Source organism: Dermacentor silvarum, chromosome 3 (genome assembly GCF_013339745.2).
Source record: "Dermacentor silvarum isolate Dsil-2018 chromosome 3, BIME_Dsil_1.4, whole genome shotgun sequence".
Lineage (NCBI taxonomy): Eukaryota > Metazoa > Arthropoda > Arachnida > Ixodida > Ixodidae > Dermacentor > Dermacentor silvarum.
Window position 1 is genome coordinate 56,006,426 of NC_051156.1, and position 23,502 is coordinate 56,029,927.

Sequence of the window (23,502 nt, forward strand, 5' to 3'; positions counted from 1 at the left end):
TTAGCTCCAAGTTTAATTAACGACCATGAGGAATCACTCTCGGAAACCATCCGGGCCTCATTCGCTGTTAGTTTTTTTCCTAGGAATGTTCACCGACAGTATAACATTGGGCGACGCAAGGCTCGCGCCCGGGCTATTTTAAATACAGGCGCAGATAACCCAAGCTTGACAGCATTCGTAGATGTGGCCCATTATGGGCAGACCAGCAACTTTGTGTCGGCAGTAGTTGACACGAACGGCAAACGCGGCGCCTGTCCGTCAGATCTCCATCGATGTAGCAGAACAGATAGCCATAGCTTTGGCAATGAGGGACCCTGCGCGTCCCAATATATACACAGACTCTATTGCGGCTATACGTACCTTTGCGTCGGGTTCGATCTTCCGAGAGTCTGCGGCCATCCTCAGTAATAGGGTCGTTACTGGTTTCCACTCCATTACGTGGTTTCTAGCCCACATGGGTCCGAATATTCTTTTAAATCTCCAAAACCCCAATGAGCTTCCTCATACCCGTGCGCGAGATCTTACCCACCGCGGTCGTATGGAAGCTTTTGGGGGGCCGGACGAAATTAAGCACAGCGACCCATTACTTACTTTCCACGAAATAGTTTCTCACTACCAGTTAGACCGGAGGAGTTTTCTCCTACCGCATCCTAAGCTTAACCGGTGTCAAAAGTCGCATCCCCCAAATATAAAACCATATTGTCCAGATTGTGGTGTGCATTTCTGTTCATTGGCTAACATGCTTTGGCAATGTCCTGCGTTTTGCAACGCATTGTTCAACAAAGAAGCGGACTGGGCCAATGCCCTCAAAAGCGGCGTACTCTCAGTTCAACTCCAGGCTGTCCAGAGAGCCTGCGAAAAGACGGAGGACCACGGTCTTCCTGCGCCTACGTGGACGCGGCCAGCGACTACTACGGACTTCCCACAAGGGGCCCTAAGTAGTTCCTCAGGACCAAATAAAGGTCATGTCTGTCTCTCTGCCACTACACACGCAATATGTTTCTAATGCACCTTCTAGAGTTTTGCTTTATGGCTGTGTTCACACGCTGGCCATTTCACTATTCAAAGAGCGGCGTTTGACCGTTCCACAGGCTGATGTACCGGCAGAAAATTCACCTTGTTCCTAATGCCTTGTTTTGCAGCGCCGGTAGGAGTCAGCAGTGAGAATCACGGATGCAAGTGTCGGGTAACCCGAATGATTATGTTGTAACAGAGCCGTGGTTGCTGCGCAGAGGCGCTAGTGCCCGTGCAAACGCGTGGGGTAGACAACATCCCCTCAATAATTTTCAGTCACCAAATGAGAAGGTCTCGCTGTTGGGCATCCTATATACGATATTGCTGCCTCTCTTTAAGGAACGTAATTTGGCATTTGGCCAGCATTGCTATGCTTGCATTCCCGTGTAGCAATGTGCGGCTCTGTGCATATATACTCACTGATTTTGAACAGAATCTTAAGTGCATGTTGTGACGTGCTGCTCTGTTGTTTGGCTATTGGCATTGTTACGGTGCAACCATAAAACTGAAAGTACTTTATAATTTTTATAATTTTAGTAGAGAGAGAGATGTAATGCAGGGGAAAAAGGTTGTCTAGTTATAATTTGTAAGGTCCTCAGCACAACCGAAGATCCATCTATAAAGGGAATTGTACGCATGTATCAAATAGTGTAAATAATATTCGTTTTGCCGAAGGAACGCTTCGCGGCCTGATATTTCGTTTTAAAATGAGTAAATATTAGGTTTTCGATTTTAAATTCGAAGGTGGTTTATCTAAAATATTCGTATATCATTAAGAAAATTCAAGACTGGAACGCTCCTAAAAACATGCAAGCTACCGTGTGGTAGCCGATGCGTCTTTTGTAAATCTTTTGTGGCCGGTGTTCGTCTACCTCTTGCATCACAATTGCGCGTATAGCGGCAACGTCATTGCAATTATCGTTGAACAGTAATGCTTTTGGAAACATGCTGCCTCTAGGACCACATGACTATTTTTTTTCCCTCTGAGGAAGAACTGCCCTGGGTGAACAACATTTTTGCTTTGGGTGGAGCGTTTGCAGAATTCCTCGCGTTTGAAAGTTTTCAAATGATTTGTGTTCAGTCTGAAATTACGACCACGGCCCAGAGGTAATGTCACAAAGTAGAATTGCCGGGTACATTTACCGGCGTTTTAAGTTTCCTTCTTACTTCCTGAGCATTACGGGGCATCGACATAACTTAAGTATTGGTGAACCGCGGCGTAAGATATAGCGAAAGAAAAAAAAATGCGTAGTGAACAATTGGGCTAGAGTCCACGGCTAATTAAAAACGCGGCAGTGAACACGTGCTAGAATAATAGTTTTCTGCGCCTCTAAAGAAACAAAGAGGAGACATCTGTCGTTGTCTGTCTCCGCCATTCTACGAATTTTCAGGAAAAAGACAAAACACCAGCGTTACGTCTCCATAAGCCCCAACTAAATAAATAAATTGTAAGAAAATCTTTCGGAGGCGTATGCCAATCTGACAGAATAGCTGTCAGATTGGCAGCTATTCTGTCTGTGTTGTGTGAAACAACACAGACAGAATAGCTGTATAAGTACGTTTCACTCCATTCGCAAGTACAAGCGGTCTGTTTGCTGGTGTTCGTATAGATCACTCATCACCGACGCCCTGGTGATACGGCCACTTCTTGGCTGCCATGCAAGCTGCGTTACTGGACTGCGCCGTCAGTTTAATCCGCCGCAGCCGTAAAAAATCCTGGCTGTGTTGAGACTCCGGGTAGCGTTTTGGACGGGGATCGTTCAGTCATAGGGATGAGTACGTCACGGAGTAGGAGCGAGAGAAAAAAGGATTTATATTACTATATTTACAGTGGCTCCGGATATGGAAGCCCTCTCCGTGTAGGAGACTCTGACTGTCTGACTGACTATATGTCTCAGCACACATCAGAACACGTCAATACACACCTCACTGCACCCAAGGTGTCCGCTTATGAAACAGTTGTCTTCCCTAGTTTGCTGCACAAAGAAATTCGATGACCTTGGTGCGGCAAATCAAAGGGGTCGTACTGTTCACTACGTTCACTTAACTCCGCCTCTGATATCCAACCTTCCAAACAAGGACGAGGAACCGTGGAAGCCGGGGGTTCACGCTGCTTCCACGAAAGTCGTTGAGCTGCTTTCTTGCTCTCCGTGACGGTCATCCTCTCAGGGTCGGGAGAGTGGCCTTCGCGCTGGTCACAGCTTCCACGGAAGGTGGCGGTCGGGCAATGTTGGCGTCTGGGCGACGCCGATGAAAGGGGCTGCCTCGGCGGAAACACCCAAAGAATGCTCACTGCCTATTTGGGACGCAACAGCTGATATCCATCGTTGAGCCGGTAAAGCGCGATGTGAGAAACAAAAATTGCGGATTACTGGCTAAACAAAACGCCAGAAGATGCTGTTCTCTATTCGAGTAAGGTATACGCAAGGTTGACCTTTATTTTATGGTAATTGATAATTATCTTTCAATACAAGAACTCGTCACCCATACCTAGGTTGCGATGTAGATCTGGCTATTCTTTATAAACATTTGATAACCAGCACACTGCCGTCGGCTTTTACCTCGCCGCACGAAAGCGTTTGTGTAAATCTCCTTTGCAGCTTCTCCGTAAACGGAGAACTTCAATTTGTGACCAGGGTACACTCTTAAGAAGGACATCGAACAGAGCTGGCGAGCCCTTTTTTGTCTACCCCACAGTTCAATCCCGTTGAATGAAAATGAAAACACAAATAGCAGCATTGTTGCCTAAAACTTTTTATTAGGAAATTACTTGAACGCTACCTTGCGAGTATATTAAAAGACATGTTATCATGAATCACAAAATTTTAACAGACCTTATAAAACACCCAAAAATAAAGTGCAGTCAAATAGTATTCACTTCATCAGGTTACGCATCTTCTTTCTCGCATCGGCCGATGCACCTTCCCTGATGCCGTGTGTACCCTGTGTGGTACAAGGCCCACCGTGCTTCAGCGCCGCACCTGCTGGCTGATAATGTCTGCGCATTGCTTTGCACCTTCACCGAAAATGAAGCTTTCGTGTGAGCCATCCACCACTCTGACGTCGACTTCTCCGTCACAGCACTAAAAGTGGCCGAGAGGGGAGGGAAACAAAACGTAAGTCACAAACATAGCTTGCCGATCTGGACGTTACAGTCATGCAACACTCTTGGTACGCGCAGAGCAGGAATTTAGGTGTTGACGTCTTACGCACTTTCCATTTTTTAATGTGAGATTGTATAAATATAATTTGCACAATGTTGGTATACAGTCAAGCACACTAACTATTACGAAATAAACAGAATACACTAGTGATTCAATTTCGAATATACAAATCTTTTTTTCATGGTGTCGCTGATAGTTAATAAACGTTCTATTTATTTTTATCTGCACAAACCACCTAATGACAGGTGACGATGCCAGGTCGGCGCCTTTATAGCGACAGGATAAGCCTTACACTTGCCGTGCTTTTTTAGGCATGTTCATGACAAATTTTCTTTAATAATGAAGGAAGGTGGAATTATGATAATGGAATCACTATATGTAGAATTATCCGCTCTTTTAACCCAAGCAGAATTGTAGCTCGCGAATATTTTATTATTTTTCTAAGCAGTCTTTGAACATCCAAATTTCCAGCGAGAATAATGATGTAATAATTTGTAGAAATAATTCCTTCACTTGAATTTTTACATTTCTGCTGGAGTACACATATTCCTAATACTAGGCGAAAATAATCCTTCTAAGCTAAATAGTTTTTGAAATATGGTGGCAAATGTGGGAAAAATAGACGTGCTGAGATAACTTAGCCTAAAGCAAAAATAAAGGTTTATTACCCACTTGCCCTTCAGTAAAAGCCTACTGAGACATCTATTTAGTAGCTACCAGGTACATAGTCGTCTCCACAATCAATTTTAATTTGCTGTGCTTGCTGTCGGGCTCTCTGGACCTCTTTTGTTATCAGCCGTGCCACCCGCTCAGTAAAAGTCGACGCCGACCAATCTAAATCGACCATTGCACTGTATAGCGGCCTGTTGAAAGACAAAAGAACATTTATTCGGCCAATGCTTCCATATATCCAAGTTAGGACAGCTTCTATGGTGCTGTTTTCAGAGTCCGATGTCCGGGAAAAACGTTTTTGGGAGCACGCTTCCAGACAACACTGCTAAAAAGCTCCCTTGGGTTTCCAGTCTTTCCGTCAAGGCATTCTTCAAGCACTCTGGCTTGGAAAGCTCCTTGTACACAAGCTTGCTGGCCCAAGTACGGCTTCTGGGAGACAGTACTTGTGGTTCGCCGTTCATCACCACTTTTGGTGAACTAGCACCAGCTGACGGTACCCTTTGGACATAGCGCATAGGTGCATGACTATCACTTGAAGCCAGCTGAAAATAGTAGCCCAGACAGCCTCTCTCATGTTGTGCAGGTTTGCCGCATTTCTTCTAATGGCCAAGCCATAGTGGCGCTGAAGCTGTTCAATGACTACATCAATCAGGCCTCCACGTCCACAGACGCTTTTGCCGCCAGAGAGATTTATCCCTTGGCTGTTCTTTACAGTTCGCAGCCTGGTCACTATTCTTTTCTGGTCATGAGCACTTCACTATGTTTATGAAATGATATTATCACCCGATACCCTTGCTTCCTGCGATCCAAAAATGTCTTCATATTCCCGTCGCCAAGGTATCTTATATATATATATATATATATATATATATATATATATATATATCACCGTGGTGCTCATTGCCAATTAAACCTACTGCTGTCTCCACGCAGCCGCTAGTACCACTGTAGTGCTGGTGCCATTTGTGCTCATGCTAAGAGTCAGATGATTTTGGCTTGGAAACACAAAATTTAAAATATTTTGACAGCACTTCAACATCAATTACTTTGCCAGCGGTAGAAACCAGGCAATTATATCAGGTGTGTCCACGTGTTTGCTAGCTTCCATCCAAGCCGACCACGATGACCTTCTCACTATCATTCAGTTTCACGGCCTCTGCTGTTGCACGGTTCATTGAATCTTCAGCGACCATGCTGATTTGAATACGCAGTCCGGCTATGTACTTCAAGTTGTGCTGGCAAGTTCTGGCATGCACTGGCTATGTTCTGGCAAGTTCAGCATGTCACACAAGGGAGCTAACAGCGGCAGCTCCCTTTCCAATGGTGCGCAAATAATACAGCATCCTTCTATTGGCCTCACAGAGGCCAGAGGTTGTTTAAATACGGACACTTCAAGCGCCACGCTTGTTAATTCAGTTAGTAGGCGAATGTGTCCAAGTTTATGTAGCCGATAAATCTACTATCCCTACTCCGTATAGCTTTCTACCAATTTGCTATCGTAATTGATGCTTCGCCTTTCGGGCGAAACTGCGACATTTTCTTCTGAGACGTGTGAAAGTGATGTGAAGCAAAGCACTTTGCGCAGTTTAAAGAGTAATCACACGCAACGCCCACTCGTTCCGTATGCTTTCAATGCGTTGCATACTCCCACCGCAGACTTTACACGCACAGCTTTCTGTGCCCACACAGCACAAAATGTTAAATCCACAAAATGTGATGGCCAGATCACATGAGAAGGCGGAAATAGACAATCGGCCATCGATTACAGTCTGATGACAGAAGAAATTTATGAGGAGTTAAAAGAAATGGTCACTGACGAGGAAGGGGATAGTGGCATAGGTAGTGACCATAAACGCTTCATTTTGAAAATGGGATATGTAGTTGAGAAAGACAGCAAGGAACGAAGAATGACCAGTCCAAATTTGAACGATGAACAAATAGCAAATATAGCCACAAAAGTCGAGAAAGAACTTGACAAATTGCCAAGCAAGGAATGGGAATATGGTGAGCTTGTAAGTGTAATGACGAATGAAATGAGGAAAGAGAAGCAACACGCTTGTTGGAAAGGAAAAAGGAAGCCGAAAAGCTGGTGGAACAGGGAGATACGGGAGGCGATCGACGAACGAAAGAAAGCATCACGAGAACACAGACAGGCAAAAAATTCACAGTTGCCGCAGGATGAAATAGACAGAAAATGGAAAATATACCGCGGGAAAAAAAACCATGGTTCAAATATTAGTTCAAGCAAAGATTAAAGGTGAAAGTCAACGTTGGTTGTCAGAAATACGGGCGAAAAAAAAGGCCGCACCTAGATTATTGTGGAATCACATTAACGTATTAGGCAGGCAGTTGGGAACAGTACAGCAACATATCCTTGACGAAGATGGAAATAAACTGGAAGGGGACGCGGCATCAAAGTATGTTCGAAAAATAACAGCCGCATCATTTCAGGGGAACGTCGAGGTGGTTTCTGATAAAACAAAGAGAATGAACGAAAACCAGACGGTAAAGGAGTTGGTGCTGAGAAATTTCAACTGGAAGAAAGCTGAAGAGAAAATTCCTAAGCGCACAGCCACAGGTTTAGACGAGGTTCCCGTTAGACTGATTAATGAGCTAGGACCAAAAAGTAAGGAAGCTCTGTTGAAAGCAGTAGCAAAATGCTTACAATATAGGTGAATACCAGACAGTTGGAGACAAAGTGGGATGAAATTAATTTATAAAGGTAAGGGGGGAAAAGATAAAATTTACTCTTATCGACCGCTGACCATTACATCGGTAATATACAGGTTAGCAATGCAGGCGATTATATTGAAGCGTCAAGCATGGGCAGCGAATAATGGCATATTGGGAGAACTTCAGAATGGTTTCAGAATCGGTAGGCGGCTGGATGATTACTTATTTGTCCCTACTCAGTGTATTGGAATATCCAGAAAAGAAAAGAGACCACTATATGTGTCTTTTCTAGACATTACCGGAGCGCATGACAACGTAGATCGCAGCATTTTGTGGAATATCCTAGAAGGGGAAGGTATAGTCAACGACTGTATACAGCTATTGAGGGAGATTTACAGAGAAAATACTGTTCGCGTTGAATGGGAAGCGATGACGAGCGAGCATAAAGTTGATATCAACAAGGGACTGAGACAGGGCTGCCCTTTATCCCCGCTGCTGTTTATGATGTACGTGGTAAGGATGGAAAGAGCGCTACAAGGAATCAATATCGGGTATAGCGTCTCTCTCATACGAACAAGCCGGCACAACAGTTCAGCAGCACCTTCCAGGTTTATTTTGCGCGCACGACATTGTGTTGCTTGCTAACAAGCTAAGTGATATGCAACGTCTCGCTGATATCTGTGGAGAAGAATGTGAGAAGTTAGGATTAAAATTTAGCGTTGAAAATCAGGTTGTATGGTATTCAATGAAAACAGTGAACAGACAGTGTTGATTCAGGGCCAGGAAATACCTCGGGTAAAAGAATACAAATACCTTGATTACAAAATAGAAAAATATACCTCAAAAAATACCTCAATACACAAACATTGACTCACGACGGAGGAAAAAAACTAGGAGGCTTACCAGAAAATATGCGACCGGTATGGCCAGCAACATGGCAACAAAGAAGGTCAAACGCAAAATGAGAGAGGCTGAGACAAGGTTATGGGTGGCGGCAATGGAAAAGAAACCTGCTATGACTAACTACCTCAAAGGAAAAGGAGAAATTAGGAAAGTAACAAGTTATGATAACTCAAAGGGAAGCTCCTTACTTACTATAAAGCGAAGTACACCAAGGACGGAGCCGCATGTGCTTGCTGTGGTGAAGCTAGAGAAACGGTGGAACATGTTTTATTGGAATGTGAAGAAATCTACCCGGCTGCAAGCCTAGGCTCCTCTGACCTCCTTGAAGTCCTGGGGTTCAGGGACAGCACGGGCAAAGTAAACATGTCAGCTGTAGAGATTAGTAAGAGGCGGTTGGAGGTTTGGTGGCAGAAAAGTAGGGAGCCATAAACAACGGAGACGTACAGAAACAGAGTTCCCAGTAATGGTTCAAAGAGGCTGATGTCTGGAATTCTTTGTATCTGTGTGTTTCTCAAAAATAAAGGTAGGACATTAGGCAAACTTATAACAAGCGCTTGGTGGCGCAACCCACCACCCCGTTTCAAAGGGACGCTCATAGCATCCATCCATTCATCCTATATAAGCGCTGTATAAGCTGTACATATGTACAGTATGTATATGTATATATACATATGTGCACACACACACACACACACACACACATATATATATATATATATATATATATATATATATATAGTATATGTACCCGAAGCTCCGGCTTCCGGAAGCCGGAACCGGAAGCCGGCTTCTCGCTAACGCGTCCGGCATTTTGCCCGAATGATCCCCCGGTTCTTCGCCCACTCATCATCATTCACTTCGTGGATATGCGGTGTTTTTAATTACATTTGTACTTGATTGTTATTCTTTTGGCTCTACTCACAATTTGCCTCATACTTTCCTTATGCTGAGGTCCTTTTTTGTATTTGTGTATCTTAGCTTGTCTCAGCATCAAATATGTGTTTGTGTTGGACACGTAACGTAGTCTTTGCCTATGCATTGAAACAATTTGTGGATATTGTAATGGCATACTCTACACGTGACTAAGCTTGAATTGAATTGAATGGTTGAGTGCTTTAGATTTTACACGCGACTATGGTATGCGGTTGCCTGCTGCATGTGTTTGTTGTGTTGAAGAACTGTAACATTTAAAATGGATACTACCTAGAAGACAGGTTATATACGCGAGAGAAGTTTTACATCACAGTAAATCGCTACTGGTGAAAGTGAATGAGTAAACGTGGAATGACGTCAGTCGGTTGCATGCAGCGGCAGAGGGTCCATGCTGATATCAAACTCATGTACTTTGCGCCATCGTCTGCTGCTTCTGTTTCAATGCCAAAGTGTGCTAGCTTACCTCCGATAAACCGTAGTCGGGCGGTAGCTGTCGTGCCATGTCTTGTGCTTGCGATGCCTTGACAAGCACTACGTTCCCACTGAACTTGACTTCTGGCTCGTAAGTACTTCCGGCCTTCAGACAGTCACAGAAGGTAGACATGCTAATTGCAAGGTCTTGTCGGCTCGGTTGCTCGTCTCCAAAAGCTTTCAGGAGGATGTTGATGGCCACGTCTAGTTTGGTGTCAAAGTTCTTGCACTGGCTTAGCTTGTCGCGCACCTGCATGTAGATAATTTTGAATTAACACAAAATATTGAGGTAAAAAACAGTGAAAATTTTGTTTTGTTTTGGACGAGCAAGCGGAATTGACTTGAATACTTAAACTCGTCGCTGATCGCTAAATCAAGTGATTGGATTGCACGTCCCAAAGGAATGCACGTGCTGTGCGAGAAACCGCCGCGCGGGGCACTGGATTAACATACACCACCTGAGAGTTCTTAACTCGTGCCTAAACATAAGCACACAAGTGTGTTTGCATTCTGGACCCATCGTAATGCAGCCTGTCTTGCTGTAAATCGAACCGGGGGCTTTGTCCTCAGCAGCAAGGAACCATAGCTACAGCGTAAACGTGGCTGCTGATTCCTGTACTACAAGTTAACAGATAGAAAACAGCTTGGCTACCGCCCAACATAGCTGAAATGCTACCAGCATTCACTGCGGATGTGATCAATACAAATATGTTTTAGTGACTTCTCTTACCGTTACACCAACGCAGTATGGTTCTCCAGCCTATTAGAGATGTAGTGACACCAAAAAAGCTTTGATGGAATAGCTGTTTATGCCGCTGGGAAGACAAAAGAGGGAAAATAACAGACCATAGGAAAAAGAACGAAACAATGGGCGCTACGTTGAGCGACTTTATTCAGCGATTGCAATATAAAATGCACACGCAAGGCTTGGGCAGAATGTGCACATCCATGATGACAAGAAAACCGCAATTCGCTACAGATTTAGATACTGTAATGACTCTTTCTGTTTTCTAACCCAAATATAGAAACTGCGAAAATATATTTCACTTATGCTCTTTTACAGACATTTTGTCGTTCTCGAAGTCACCATGTGATTGGCAAGACGTGTGGCCATGCGCTGTTGCATGCTCTTGTAAAACCGCGAATGCCCTTTAACCCAGTAGGGTGAAGAAGAATGTTGATCTTAATCTCTTGAGCTTCCGAGGAAAGAATTGTACTACACATTTCATTACAGTAGCAGTTTTTTATATTCGACCCCATTCAAAGCTACTGGACTAAGCCAGACAATGTGCACTAGCAACTTATTATTGCAATTGGTATTATTTGTCTACTTAAACCGTTCTCTTCCTACCTACCTACCTACCTACCTATCTACCTACCTACCTGCCTGCCCGCATGCCTGCCTGCCTACCGACCCATCCACCCGTCTATCTATCTACCCTCTGTGCCTGTGGCCCAAGTTGTCTACCAGCTTGCGCCACTAGGTATATGCATGTGGTCGTGTTGCCGTTGTGGTCGTTCCATGGTCATCATTTCACCTTCGTCATCCTATTCTCGCCATGCTGTCGTCATGACGCGTTCTACGCAGACCCAGTGGTCGAAGTCTAATAGCTTGGGCCACCAGGCACCTGCTGTTAGATATGGACCATGAACTAACATCCATCAATTTCTACGAGCTCAACCACTCGACGTCACCTGTCAATCCTGGTGCGCAGGGTCGCGTCGACCGTTCTATCAGTCTCGTCAAAATGCCGATATTGTGTGCCGTGCGTGGAGATTTTGTCTCCCCCCCCCCCTCTGCTTGACTCTTCCCGAAAGTGCAACGGAAGACTGGCACGGTTCAAGGTGGTTGACCCAGTCCCGAGAAACGTTGCTTTGCTGCACTGCAATGTCGTTCGGCAACCACCCGGGACCAAGGTATAAGACCATTTCGGTGTTGACACTGCGGGCGCGCGAGCGTCCAGATTATGTTCGGCAGCGCGCGGGTGCACCGAGTAGCTCTGCTACGAGCCGATAGATGGCGCCGCGGTCAGCGGTCCCAGCTTAGCAGTGCCGGCGGCTTGACATAGCTCTGCCTCCCCAAATTTTTTTCATAGTGGAGTGAGTGAAACTCCAAGCGCGAAGTAAATTCGTTATTTTAGAATACAGTGATGTGTACCAGGTTTAATGATTCGCTAACATGACGGTATCTTACGCAGGGCGTGAATGACGTTAACACGGATCGATCGGGCAGTACTCAAAGCCCACTCAAGTTACGCTCGCGCGCACAATTTGTTTCGTCCTGTCTAGCCCTTCATCCAAAAATAAAAAATAAAAGCGTTAGCCCACGTGCTATCCCTCGATCAGAAGAAAATAGTGACTGCGCCGGAAAATGTTGTATTTCATGCTTATCGCTGCTTCCATTCAGACCCAGAAAACCCTTCAAGCATCGTTGCGCGAATTCAGCGTGGCCGCGATATAAATTGAGAAATGAAACGGCTCAAGCTTGCGATATACAACGAACTAGAGCAAAGTGACTGTTGATGGCTACAACGTATGATGAGACTGCACATCAGGTACGTAAAAACTATTTCAAATGGGAATTTATTAGGAGGGACGAAGGGCAGGCGTCTTATCTTAGATTACAGCATCATTAATACAGTTTACTGATGAAAACCTGAGCAAATGCCTTTTTTATTCCAATTCCACTTAACATAGACCGTGTATATTATTCATTTGGCTTTCGTCCATTGAGGACTGAGTGGCTCTTGCAAGATCTAAAAAAAGAGGTGACTTGCTTGTTTTTTAAATTGCATATGAGAATGTGCCAATGTAAGCGTATTTGACAATGCATGCCTGTCCACCAATACACTTACACTCACCACACAATAATCTCATAGAATTTTTTTTGCAAAGACCGAAAACGAAAAAAATTGTGTATGAAGCAGCCCGATAATTTTAATAAGGGATAAAAATCCCAGGAGCTTACGCTCTCATATACTCCCACAGTGCAAAAAATGTCGAATAAAAACATGCAAGTGCCTATTATACACCGCACGCGCATTGTAAAAAAAATTCAGTAGCCAGGATGCACCAATTTGAAAATCAAGCAGCGGCAGCACGCGCCTTGCCGCCGAGGCTGCACAGAAAACAGCAGTATCATACAGGTTGCACAAAGATTTAAAAATGTGCAAATGTCACGTAGTTGGACAGAACCATATTAATGTCGTGGCCGTCTCTTCGAGATAATCAGATTATTTTTTACATTCTGCCTAATTATATTATTGGTCTTAAGTAATTATTCAACTTTTGAAATATTATAATTAAATTAAAAGTCAAAAAGGAAATTGTAGAACAACATGAAAAACTCCCGATACAGCTTTGTATTGCTCAATACATGCTACATAAATGTGTTTTTCCGAGCGTTAAAGAAGCCCGCGAATACAGACAAAGTGCTTCGAGCGGCCAGTCGCGCGGCAATTTTGCGTGTATTCGCGGGTTTTGGTCACGCTCGGAAAACACTTTTATGTATCAGGTATTGAGCAACAGAAAGCTGTATCGGGAGTTTTCCATGCTGCTGTACAATTCTCTCGTTCATACTTTTTATCCAATTATAGCATTAGAAAAGTTCAATAATCAATTATGAAAATAATTATGTAATTAGGCGGAATGCAAAAAATAATCTGAGTATCTCCAAGCGACGGCAGACGACATTACATTGATTCTGTCCAGCTACGTGACAATTGCATATTTATAAATCCTGGGGCATGATAGCTAAGACAACAAGTATATATCCTGTACATGCAGCAAAATTTGCACAAACTACTGCGGCACACAGGAGGTTCTCTCTTCCACAGCGGCTTTCGAGGTTTATTTGACCGTGTTATGTTCCTTGGATAGTTCGGAAATAAGGTGGGAACTGCATTTGCAGACAGAACACGGCTCTTTAGCGCGTCAAGTAGCACCCTTTTAACGAGCTCCGCGTAATATGCCGTCGATATCGTATCCTATGAAAAATGCTTGGCGCAGATATGGTCGGTATGAAGCATTAGACTTCCGTCTGCCCTCATATTTGCATGGCGCCACTGCTCTAGACGACCGCTGTCGGACGGCGCTTTGAATAAAGGCACACGCTCCGCATAAGTCCGGTATCCAGAATTAGAGTTCGGAACGAAGCATTTTCTACCCATTTCAAACGCCCCTCAGAAGGCCGCTGCCACATTTGTCGAGGGCTTGTGGCGACAATACCCAAGTACAAGCTCATAAAACGCACGCGAACAAAAAGCGTGCCTTCAGAACAGCACGGCCGCACCTGCAAGCTGGAAGACGAAGCAGCGGCAGCACGCGCCTTGCCGCCGAGGCTGGGACCGCATTCCGCAGCGCCCTCTACGACGGCGCCGATCGAGCTGCAACCGAGCCGAACATGGTGTATACGCGAGCGGGTGGCGCTTTCGCGCGGTTTGTGGGGTGAGTGTCAGCACCTCTCTTGCTTATTCTTACACCGTGCCCGGGACCTACAGCCAGCAGAAAGCATACCAGGCGAGGAGGCAACGCCGGGCGAAGGCAGCCATCGGACAATAGAGCCCTTGGAGCGTCCCGATTGGCCCAATATGACGCCACTTGCGCGCGCCCCTCCGATTGGAGGAAAATGATGACACCTGAGCGCACTCGACGATTGGATGAAAATGGCGTGACCCCGACAGACCGAAAGGGTAAAAAGCGCGTGACGGATCGAGAAGAGAGACGTTCTTGCCTCGAGCCGCAGCGCCCGATTTGCTGATGACCGTCGATGACTGTATTACTGCGCTTTGCTTTCTGCTTATCCTGTAAATAATGTAAATAAACCTTCAGTCCTGAAAGTCCTCCTCAACGTCGCCCAAATCCCGCATTCAACGCCAAGATCCAATTACTGGACGGCAGCGGTCAGATGGATCCTGCAGCAGCCAACAAGAAACCCAATACTGTTCATTGTGGTTATGCCGTCGTGGCTGTTGTATTGTCGTCATTCTAGTATTGTCAACCGACTCTCGTCGTGTCGTTGTCCTCAAGGAATTGTCGTCATACCGTCGTCGGGTATTCGTTGTCATACCGTTGTGGTCATTCTATCGCCGTCACTACAGCATCGCCATCCAACTCTTGTCATGTCATCGTTGTCAAGGAGTACAGATTTTACAGCGAAATTGTATATTCGTAGGCGAAGCGTCCGACCGTGCTCCAGAGAGCCCTCCGCAGGAACCAGTGCGCATGCGCGAAAACAAAATTCGGAGCCCTTCCACTACTGAGAAGATGGAAGACAGCGAAGCTGTGACTATGGTGGGTCTCCTGTAGTGAATACTGCCACCTTTTATTTATCCAGCGGCCATGATATTGCTATAGTGAATTTTATGTTATTATTGACTGTATTGAGCGGCTTCGGCATGTTCGTCTAAGAGCGAGGACACCGGCGTCTTACTTTCGCCCGGCGTGATGGCGAAGTAGTGCGTTTGCTGAGACAAGTCCGGTCTCCTGCCGAGGCGTAGCCGCGATGCCGACGAGGTCTCTCCCGCTCCTGCTCTAACGGCGGTTCATACCCACATATCCAACGCGGGTTTGAGCCACACGTGATTTCTTTCTTTATCTCTTTCTTGATTTCTTTTCTTCCTTCCTTCCTTCCTTCTTGTCCCTGGCTCATACCCACATATCCAATGCGGATATGCGCCACACGTGATTTCATTATCGTTAATCGTGACCTAACTGAGGAGCATGTGCTGTTATAGATGTCATGACCTATTAGTGATGTTAGTCATACATTCGTACCTTTCCATGACAATTTTGGTGTATACCAAGGGAAGAACACGCCACAAAACGAGACGCCACAAAATTGTTGCCTACTTCCGGTGTACACGGACGTGATCTCCTGGCACCTATAGCCGTTAACAGCTTCCCTTTAAAAACCGAGTTGGATAGGAGTTGGGAGCAACAGGAGAGGGAATGTGTGGGTATTTCACTTCGGAGTAACACGTGTTGACGACGTACATACGCTCTCGCAGCGTCGGCGTGGGGTGCACGCGCGCCAAGTGTGAGGGAGCAAAGGGGAAGGGAAAGTCTGGTTCTTTCGCAGCGTCGGGTGACGTAGCGCAGCCAGCGGGGAGTGCGCACGCGCCAAGTGTGAAGGGAGCAAGCAGAGATGGAACGTCTGGCGCGCAATTGGCTGCGCGGTTGGTGACGTCGTTCCACGCGCGCGTCATTCTGTCTCCGACATCGCAATGGTATAGCCACGTGTCGAAGAACGGCGCCGCGAACAGCGCTGGGAGTCCGCGCGCCGCCGCCGCCATGCCGACAACGCCAAACATGTCCGTGTATTCATTGCTCGGCATAAAGGGGCGCGTAAAGTGACACATATTGCTTAACACAGTTCAGAAACACTTTAATATACCCGCGTGATAATCCTTAATATAAACACCGTGGCCGCCCCTTTGTAGCTTCGCTGGTCAATCATCTCCACTGGGTGTAAGGGCCCAACATTTTTTTGGGCTAGTTGGTTCGTTGCAGTAATTGAGGTCACAGCGCTCTATTGACACGGGTAAAAAAGACGATAGGACGTGTGCTCACATTCAACTTAATTCAGAAGGGCATGATACTTATATCGACAAAACAAACACAAAGTAGAAATCATGCCACATGCAAACCAACATTTTCCAGATAGGCAATTTTTCTTCCGTTCAGAGCAATCAATCAAGTTACCCCACGCCACGCCTGCAAAGCATCGCGGAACAGCACAGCACGGGATAAAGACGATCCGTTCAGCGGGCAGGCTCCAGGCCATCTAAGAGAGATCTTGTGTCAGCCATCATTCGCCGCCGCGAAAAAAGGACCGTCGTTCATCGTTCGTTGGATTGAAAAAAAAAAACATCCTGCACGGTAAGTGATTTCTAACTTACTTGGCACATTTTGCGTATAGGACATGCTATCGCCAGGCACCCATCGCGATGTTAAGCTGTCGCGATTGACAACAATGTATGCGTGCTGCGTCATTCGATATATAAAAAAAGCCAGTCTTCGCGATGACTGCATGTGATTTTATGACTTGCCGCTATCCGTAAGAGTTTTGAAAATCGCGAACGCTGAGTGAACCATGGTGTGTTCAAAAGAACTCTGGCGCGGGGTCGTATAAAAAGGTTTACCAGCCTATGATTCCGCCCGTATGCGGAGCGTGCTTAGCGTGTGTTTTATGTATTTGAATATATTCAGTTTGGCAGTCTACTAAGTGCGGAGCGCTGTTTAACTAAGGACTTACATAACAAAAGGCGCCAACTTGCTGGCGGCATGCTTTCGTTATATTGAGGCGCGCGCTTGGCGGTGTGTTTGGCCCATGGGTAATCTACGGCCACTGAAGTTACATGCAGCGCTAGTGCCAGTTAGAAACTTGGGGCAGCTGCACAGTACGTGAGGTCAGTTTAGTGCGTAATCTTGAACTGCCTGAAAACGCAATGGGATTTGATATCTTGGGCTGAATAAGAATGACCTAATTTTGCTTTTGTATTAAAATATTAAAATGGCGTGAACTTGTCTAATTTTATGTTGTGGTTTACGAGCACGGTGCGAGTGCGAACGGGCGCTATGTGTATGAACTCGGTGACTAGTCAAGCGGCGAGCTGTGCACCGGAATCGAATATCACGGCTACTGTTGTAGGATTGCGGTGACAGGGGCGTTCTGCATGGTTGCTATTAGCTCGGTCCCCGCGTTACTGTTTTCGGTATGCCTGTGCATCTGCTAGTATGAGTTGGCGCTTAAGAATTATCTCATATGAACAGCTAAATAAACCTCCCTCTGAGGGTTCCAAGCGTAAGCGGTGCATTTTGCTATTGCAGTGCAGGTTGAATTGTATTTACCGCCTCAATATTTTTAGTAGAGAAATAAAGTATCAAAGTAAAATGTTACCTTGCATGTTACCATTCGTATGTCATGCACAAACTAAGAGTTGGTCTAATAAACTAATAGCGTTGGTCTAACTAAAGCTTTTACATACCGTAAAGAATGTAACATGCTAGATTTCAAACTGCAGCATCAGTCGAGTCTGTCAAAAATGAACACCATTGCGTACATTATCAATGAAATAAGTTCATGGATTTCAGAAAGCTTATATGCAGGCCGATGTGAACTGTTTCTTGTTAGTCTTGAAATGCGGGGAAGCTTGTCATAAGAAGCCTTGCTACCCCTTCTTGTAAGCACACCCAGTAATATCTATTCAACAAAAGAGCCATATTTTCATCCCTACGGAGGATCATGTTTGCAAATACGATCATAAAACTATGGCTTGAGCAGTGGCATAACCAGAGGGTTATGCTACTATGGCTTGAGCAGTGGCATAACCAGAGGGTTATGCTACTGCTCGTACCTAGGATGTGCCACGGCACGTACCTAGGATGTGCCACTGCACGTACCTAGGATGTCTCACAAGCGGTGTTTGTGCCACATCTGAGTTCGCCATACAGCTTTGCTCTGTTTGCGTCTTGGTAGGTTACACAAAAACTACACGCTCCACTGTTCACACTTAAATGACTGCAGATATGAGTACCTCTAAATGTAATCCAGCTTCAAGGGACAGCATTAGCAGAACATACAGAATTCGGCCTCATAAGTTTGACGGGTTCCTTTAAAGGCGGTTTAACTCCTCAGGATATCATCTTCCCTCATTCTTCTTCTTGCACCACATTTGCGTTATTGTTGGCCACTTGTGTACGCCGAGTGTAGTCTTTATACTTTTAACTCCACTCGGTATGTTCTCTTTACTTTTGTGGCTGATTTCTTTTGTTTTAGAGAAGCTATAGACTAAGTGGTAATGCTTTTGTGTGTAGTGATCTTTTCCTTGACTATCTTGATGCGGTTTTAGCGATATTTTCACATGTTTATTCCTGCCCACAATATTTTTCAGCCACCCGTTTTATAAAACTAAAGAAGGCAGCTGCAAGGACAGAAGGGTGTGAAGGAGCAATCTGAGCACGACTCCACAGGCTGCAGAGGAGTGCACTCCAAAGCATCAAAATGCGTTGCCGTGCCATTTGGACGAGAACGCTAAAATGTACGTATACTGGAGGCACCCTGTAACTAAATAGCACCAAAACTTTCAAAAGACAGTATGTCACACTAAGAAAAAATTCTGACATGTTCTTGGCAGTCATCTTGGAATTCTTGTAATGTCGCTCAGGCTCAAGTCAAGATAAAGTATGCTCTCTGGAGACATACACATAAGAGCAAGTGGCATTAAAAATTTGAATATATGTTTTAAAAAACAGCTTAATAGGTTTGTGACACTGACTACTTTTTGTCTGGCCTCTCAACAGATACAGCCACTTGACAAAAAAAGGGTGTTTCAATGAGACTGCAGATTTCCTTAGTGAAATTAAATGTACAGGCAATTAGCAGGGTGCCTGTGATGACTATAGAAGCAAAAGCTCATGCTTGGTTGGCTGCTGACCTAATTTCACACAACACAAATATAAGGGAGCAAATTCAAACTACTGTCATTGTGAATTTAAAATGATGACATGAAGCAGGCATATTTTCATCTCTTCCCTTTCATCTCTTTATTACACCAAATATCAGTAATATGGTTTTCCTTCGAGGGTTCAAGAAATGGGGAGCATTAGGGCAGAGAACTTCAGGTTTAAGGCATTATTCTTTATGTAAATACTCACGGCACCAGTTCATTAATGCCGCTCGGTCTTTGGCGGTTGCATGAACCGTGGTGCGCACCCTACGTCTTAATTAGAACCCACAGAGTCGCTTTCAATTGCAACAATAACTTGACACGTGTAAAATTGCAGTATCTCTTCTATGACACTCTCAATCGTGTCCTTTTGGCGGGTATTTGAGATTTTCGTGAGGGTAACTAAATCTATTTGCATCCAAGTTTGCAAGTGGAAGGAGAGATGTGTTCAATGCAAGGAACTGTGAGAATCAGCTTGGAACACTTGTTGAGCAATTGGTGGATGTGAACACATAATCGAGATAAAAGGAAAACAACTTAGATTGATGGCTTCTGCAGGCAAAAGGTTTATAAGGCAAAATAAAATAAAAACATTTTAGTACATAGCAAATTTCTCATGTTAAGATAGAGTGCACAGTGAGTTGAGAAAGAACGCGAAAGGTGTTCTCGGTAGGTTAGAGAGTAGTAATGCCTATATTTTCATCCAATTCTTTGCCAAGTCTTATGCACTCGAACTAGCATGCCTGTCAACATCAGTCATAGACTCGTGAGCTGTTAAGCTTACATTTCCGTTATCCAAAGAAAAACGCACTCGTTGAGCATTTTAGAAATATTTAATGACCACTGGAAGAACTGGGCCGCTACCTTGTACGCGTTCTAAAAACCGCCGTTCGGTTTCATTTCGTGCGATTGTACATACCGCGCCGATATCGCGGTTTAGGCCACTCTAGGCCAATCGCTTGAGGCGAAACCGAATATCGGTTTTTTGAACGCATACAAGATAACGGCGCTGATTATGTCATTGCAGAGTATAGCTCTGCGCCCACTGAACACTGTGTTCCCTTGAAGCTCTGCAAGGCTTACAACTTCTGCTGTGACTGTCCCACGAAAGAAGTGTAAATGAGCTGAAGGAATAAAATGAAATGACTGTTTTATGCTCTTGCTAAAAGAATACAGAAAGAGGTGTCTAGTGCAGAAGTTGTAGCCTGGTTGCTGCAGAAGTCAGTGCTGTGTGTGTGACACGTTCCTGTTTGTGACCTTAGGTATAGTTGAAATAGCCCAGAGATAAACGTTATTAACATACGTAAAATCCCAGTAGCTATGTAATTATGCTCCATTTTATCTGTATCTGAACAATTAAATTTGCTAGGGAGCAGTTTGTCGCTCCGCTGAATAAATTTTAGGTTCAATTTCCATGTTCCATCTAGTTATAATATATCGTGCGGAAATTCAGCAGCAGCGGATTTCACTTGAGAGTAGAACTTTCGACTCCCATTTGACGGTACCAGGTACGCTACAAGAAAAAAAAAGGTCAGAGGGCGGGTGGTTGCTTGTCTGAACTAATGTGTAGCCCCGCACTTGAGGAAGAGATGCGCTGGTATTCCCGTATCTAACATTTCGCAGAAAAAGAACTAGTTGAAACAAAATTCAATTACGAACCTCGGAAAAGTCGGCGTCCACGTACTGCATCAGGTAGGCACAGAGGAGATTTGTCTCTTGCTCATCGGTTTCTTGACCCAGAAGGTCGCGTTGGTAACCCGAAACCACGCGCACGTACTGTGGTGCAGCATCGAGAAAGGTTAGGCTCCCAACGGTGGCTCCGGAAGCCTGTAGCTGCACAGCTACCTCAAGGGCCACCGTAGTCCCGTACGAATATCCCACCAGGTGATGCGGACCACTGGGCTGCGTTTTCAGTATTGCCTGGGCAACCGATAAGAGGTGGCGGAAGTTTGGCACGTTAGTCAGTGCATCATCACAGGAACAAGAGCAAAAATACATATGAAAAGATACACTGTGTGGCTGCTTGTCTACTACACCTGCTTGTTGGGCTTGTAATATTTGAAATGTGAGCGGCGTAAGCTCCTTACGGCTTTCATAACACGCTGTACTATGCTAGTTTGTGGAAATACTTCGTTTCACACAAGCAGCTTTGGCTGAATACACGCAGTCTGTAGCCGTGCTACAGTGCAGTATGTGCGAGTGCTCTCATGCCCACGTTAGGATCCTCCTTGAAAAGAGGGACGATTTTTTTTCTGCGAGATTTAATATTCCCACTTAGCTGCTAGGTACTTCAATTAGAAAAAAAACTTAGTTCCTTGTCAATTCATTGGATTCCCTTTGTGGTAATTTGATGCGGTACTTCAATGAAGTATTTATCAAGCCACTCATCTTTTTCGATCCTTTATTCATAAATTATGCCCGCCCGTAAATAAATACTCCGGAGCGATAGTGCTAGGATATATTAGAAGGCGTAGATTAGTTCTTCTTATCTGATGTGATACATTGTTGCTAAAGTGAGAACTCTGCCATACACCTTACTTTGAAAAAAAAAAAACAAATGGCATGCGAATAAATCTGGAAGCGAAAACAAAATTGTACAACATACTATGGCTTTCAATACAAACTATCACTTTACAGAAATTAATATTTTGAGTAGAAGATATTTTGTGTGATGTCGGGTATAGTCACCTGAAATTTGAATTTACAGTTGAATTTATTTGCACTAAGTAGCAGCAATAGCAGTGTTGCGGGTGGCCTAGAAAGAAATCTCTTTATTTACGACAGCTTACGGGGACATGGCCACAGCAGGCCTGAGCAGCACACTGAAATTTGGGAAATTGTGCAAAACAATACCCTAATCTATACCGTGCCATTGCAACGACCTTTGCAACGACCTTGCAAGCTCCAAATTCAAATGAGAGAGGATATTGTAACAAATGTCCACAAAGCAGCACGATATAATACAATACCAGAAAAAATTCAAGACATAGAAAAAGTTTTGCATAAGTTTTCTACAGTGACAATTTATTCATAAGTATATTCTGTTTTCTCAATAAAATTTAAGTCAGTGTCTTCCTTATTGTACTTGGTGCTCGGCATTGTGGGCAACAAGACCTGCAGCTTCATTTGCCATAATTTGTGCCGCATTTAACAGGTTTGATTAATACGGTGTCTGTGAATTATACGCGTATCTAGTTACATTTTCTGCTGGCTTTTCCAAACTGAAAATTATGCCATAATTATTTCCTAGTACGAGTTTCTACTGTTGTTATATTTTATAACTATAAATTAAATGTGCCGGAAGAATAGTTATGCTTTTGAATAAAGCTCGCTGTGTGCCCAATAAAAGTGGCTTTGAATATTAGGTGAATAATTATTTTTTGTAAACGACTAAGTCCATTTAGCTTTTCGCTTGTAGTAGTTCTTCAGACTAGAAGGCTATAGTTAATTTGCAGTAGGAAAAGGATATTGTATAATAGTATGTTGACTGACGTATGAAAATAATAAGAGTAATCATCCACTATGCCTTGAATACTGCAGGATTTACCGACAATATGCGTAACATAGTCGTCCCAAGTCATGTGATCTGTAAAGAAAGCTCCCCGTGTGTTTGTATGTGGCGTTAGATTTCTTTTACTATTATTTAATGTGATCGGAGGAAACTGGACATACTTGTTGCGTGGACGGAATAGAATTGCTTTGGCTTTACAAAAGTTAATATATTGTCGCTTTTCAGCGCGAACAAGAGACAGCATGTTGAACAAGACGGCGGAACAGCCTGTTCACTAATTACCAGACCAAGGACGACTTCGTCTGCGAGTTCCCCGTGTCCCACTACATGGAGTCCGTTAAAGCACATATCGTCATCGTCATCTACATAGAGCACGCGTCATTTGCTCTCACTCTAAAAGATCATCGAACCTGTGCTAAACAATAAAGTTCGCTTGGTTAAAACGAAAGTCCCTCGTACAGTCACTCGCTGATGTACGGCTTCGTACGCACTATGTGCAAAAGTTCAGAACGGTGTTGGCAGCGCCTTATGCAGTAAGGGCTATCTCGAACGACCTCGTATGTGACGTCACATAGCCGTCGCAGCACTTTATAGGGTCCTAAATATCGCGTCAGCAGCTTCTCGTTTTCATATAGGCGTCCAGACCCATACTATGTCACCGGTTTCGTAAGCTACAGGCCTATGATGGGCACGTTAGTGACCTGCATCATAC

The 23,502-nt window shown here is 44.5% G+C and overlaps 1 protein-coding gene across 1 annotated transcript in view; it reads right to left on the reverse strand.

The window, feature by feature from the left end:
* Nucleotides 1-3,822: 3,822 nt before the first annotated feature.
* LOC119444367 (fatty acid synthase-like) overlaps nucleotides 3,823-23,502 on the reverse strand; it is a 296,692-nt gene continuing 277,012 nt past the window's right edge. The window contains exons 28-30 of the mRNA XM_049663302.1: nucleotides 20,939-21,199; nucleotides 9,823-10,080; nucleotides 3,823-4,097 (exon numbers count right to left, since the gene is read on the reverse strand). Coding sequence (XP_049519259.1) covers nucleotides 3,984-4,097; nucleotides 9,823-10,080; nucleotides 20,939-21,199 — 633 coding nt within the window. The 3' untranslated portion in view covers nucleotides 3,823-3,983. The remainder of the gene's footprint in view (nucleotides 4,098-9,822; nucleotides 10,081-20,938; nucleotides 21,200-23,502) is intronic.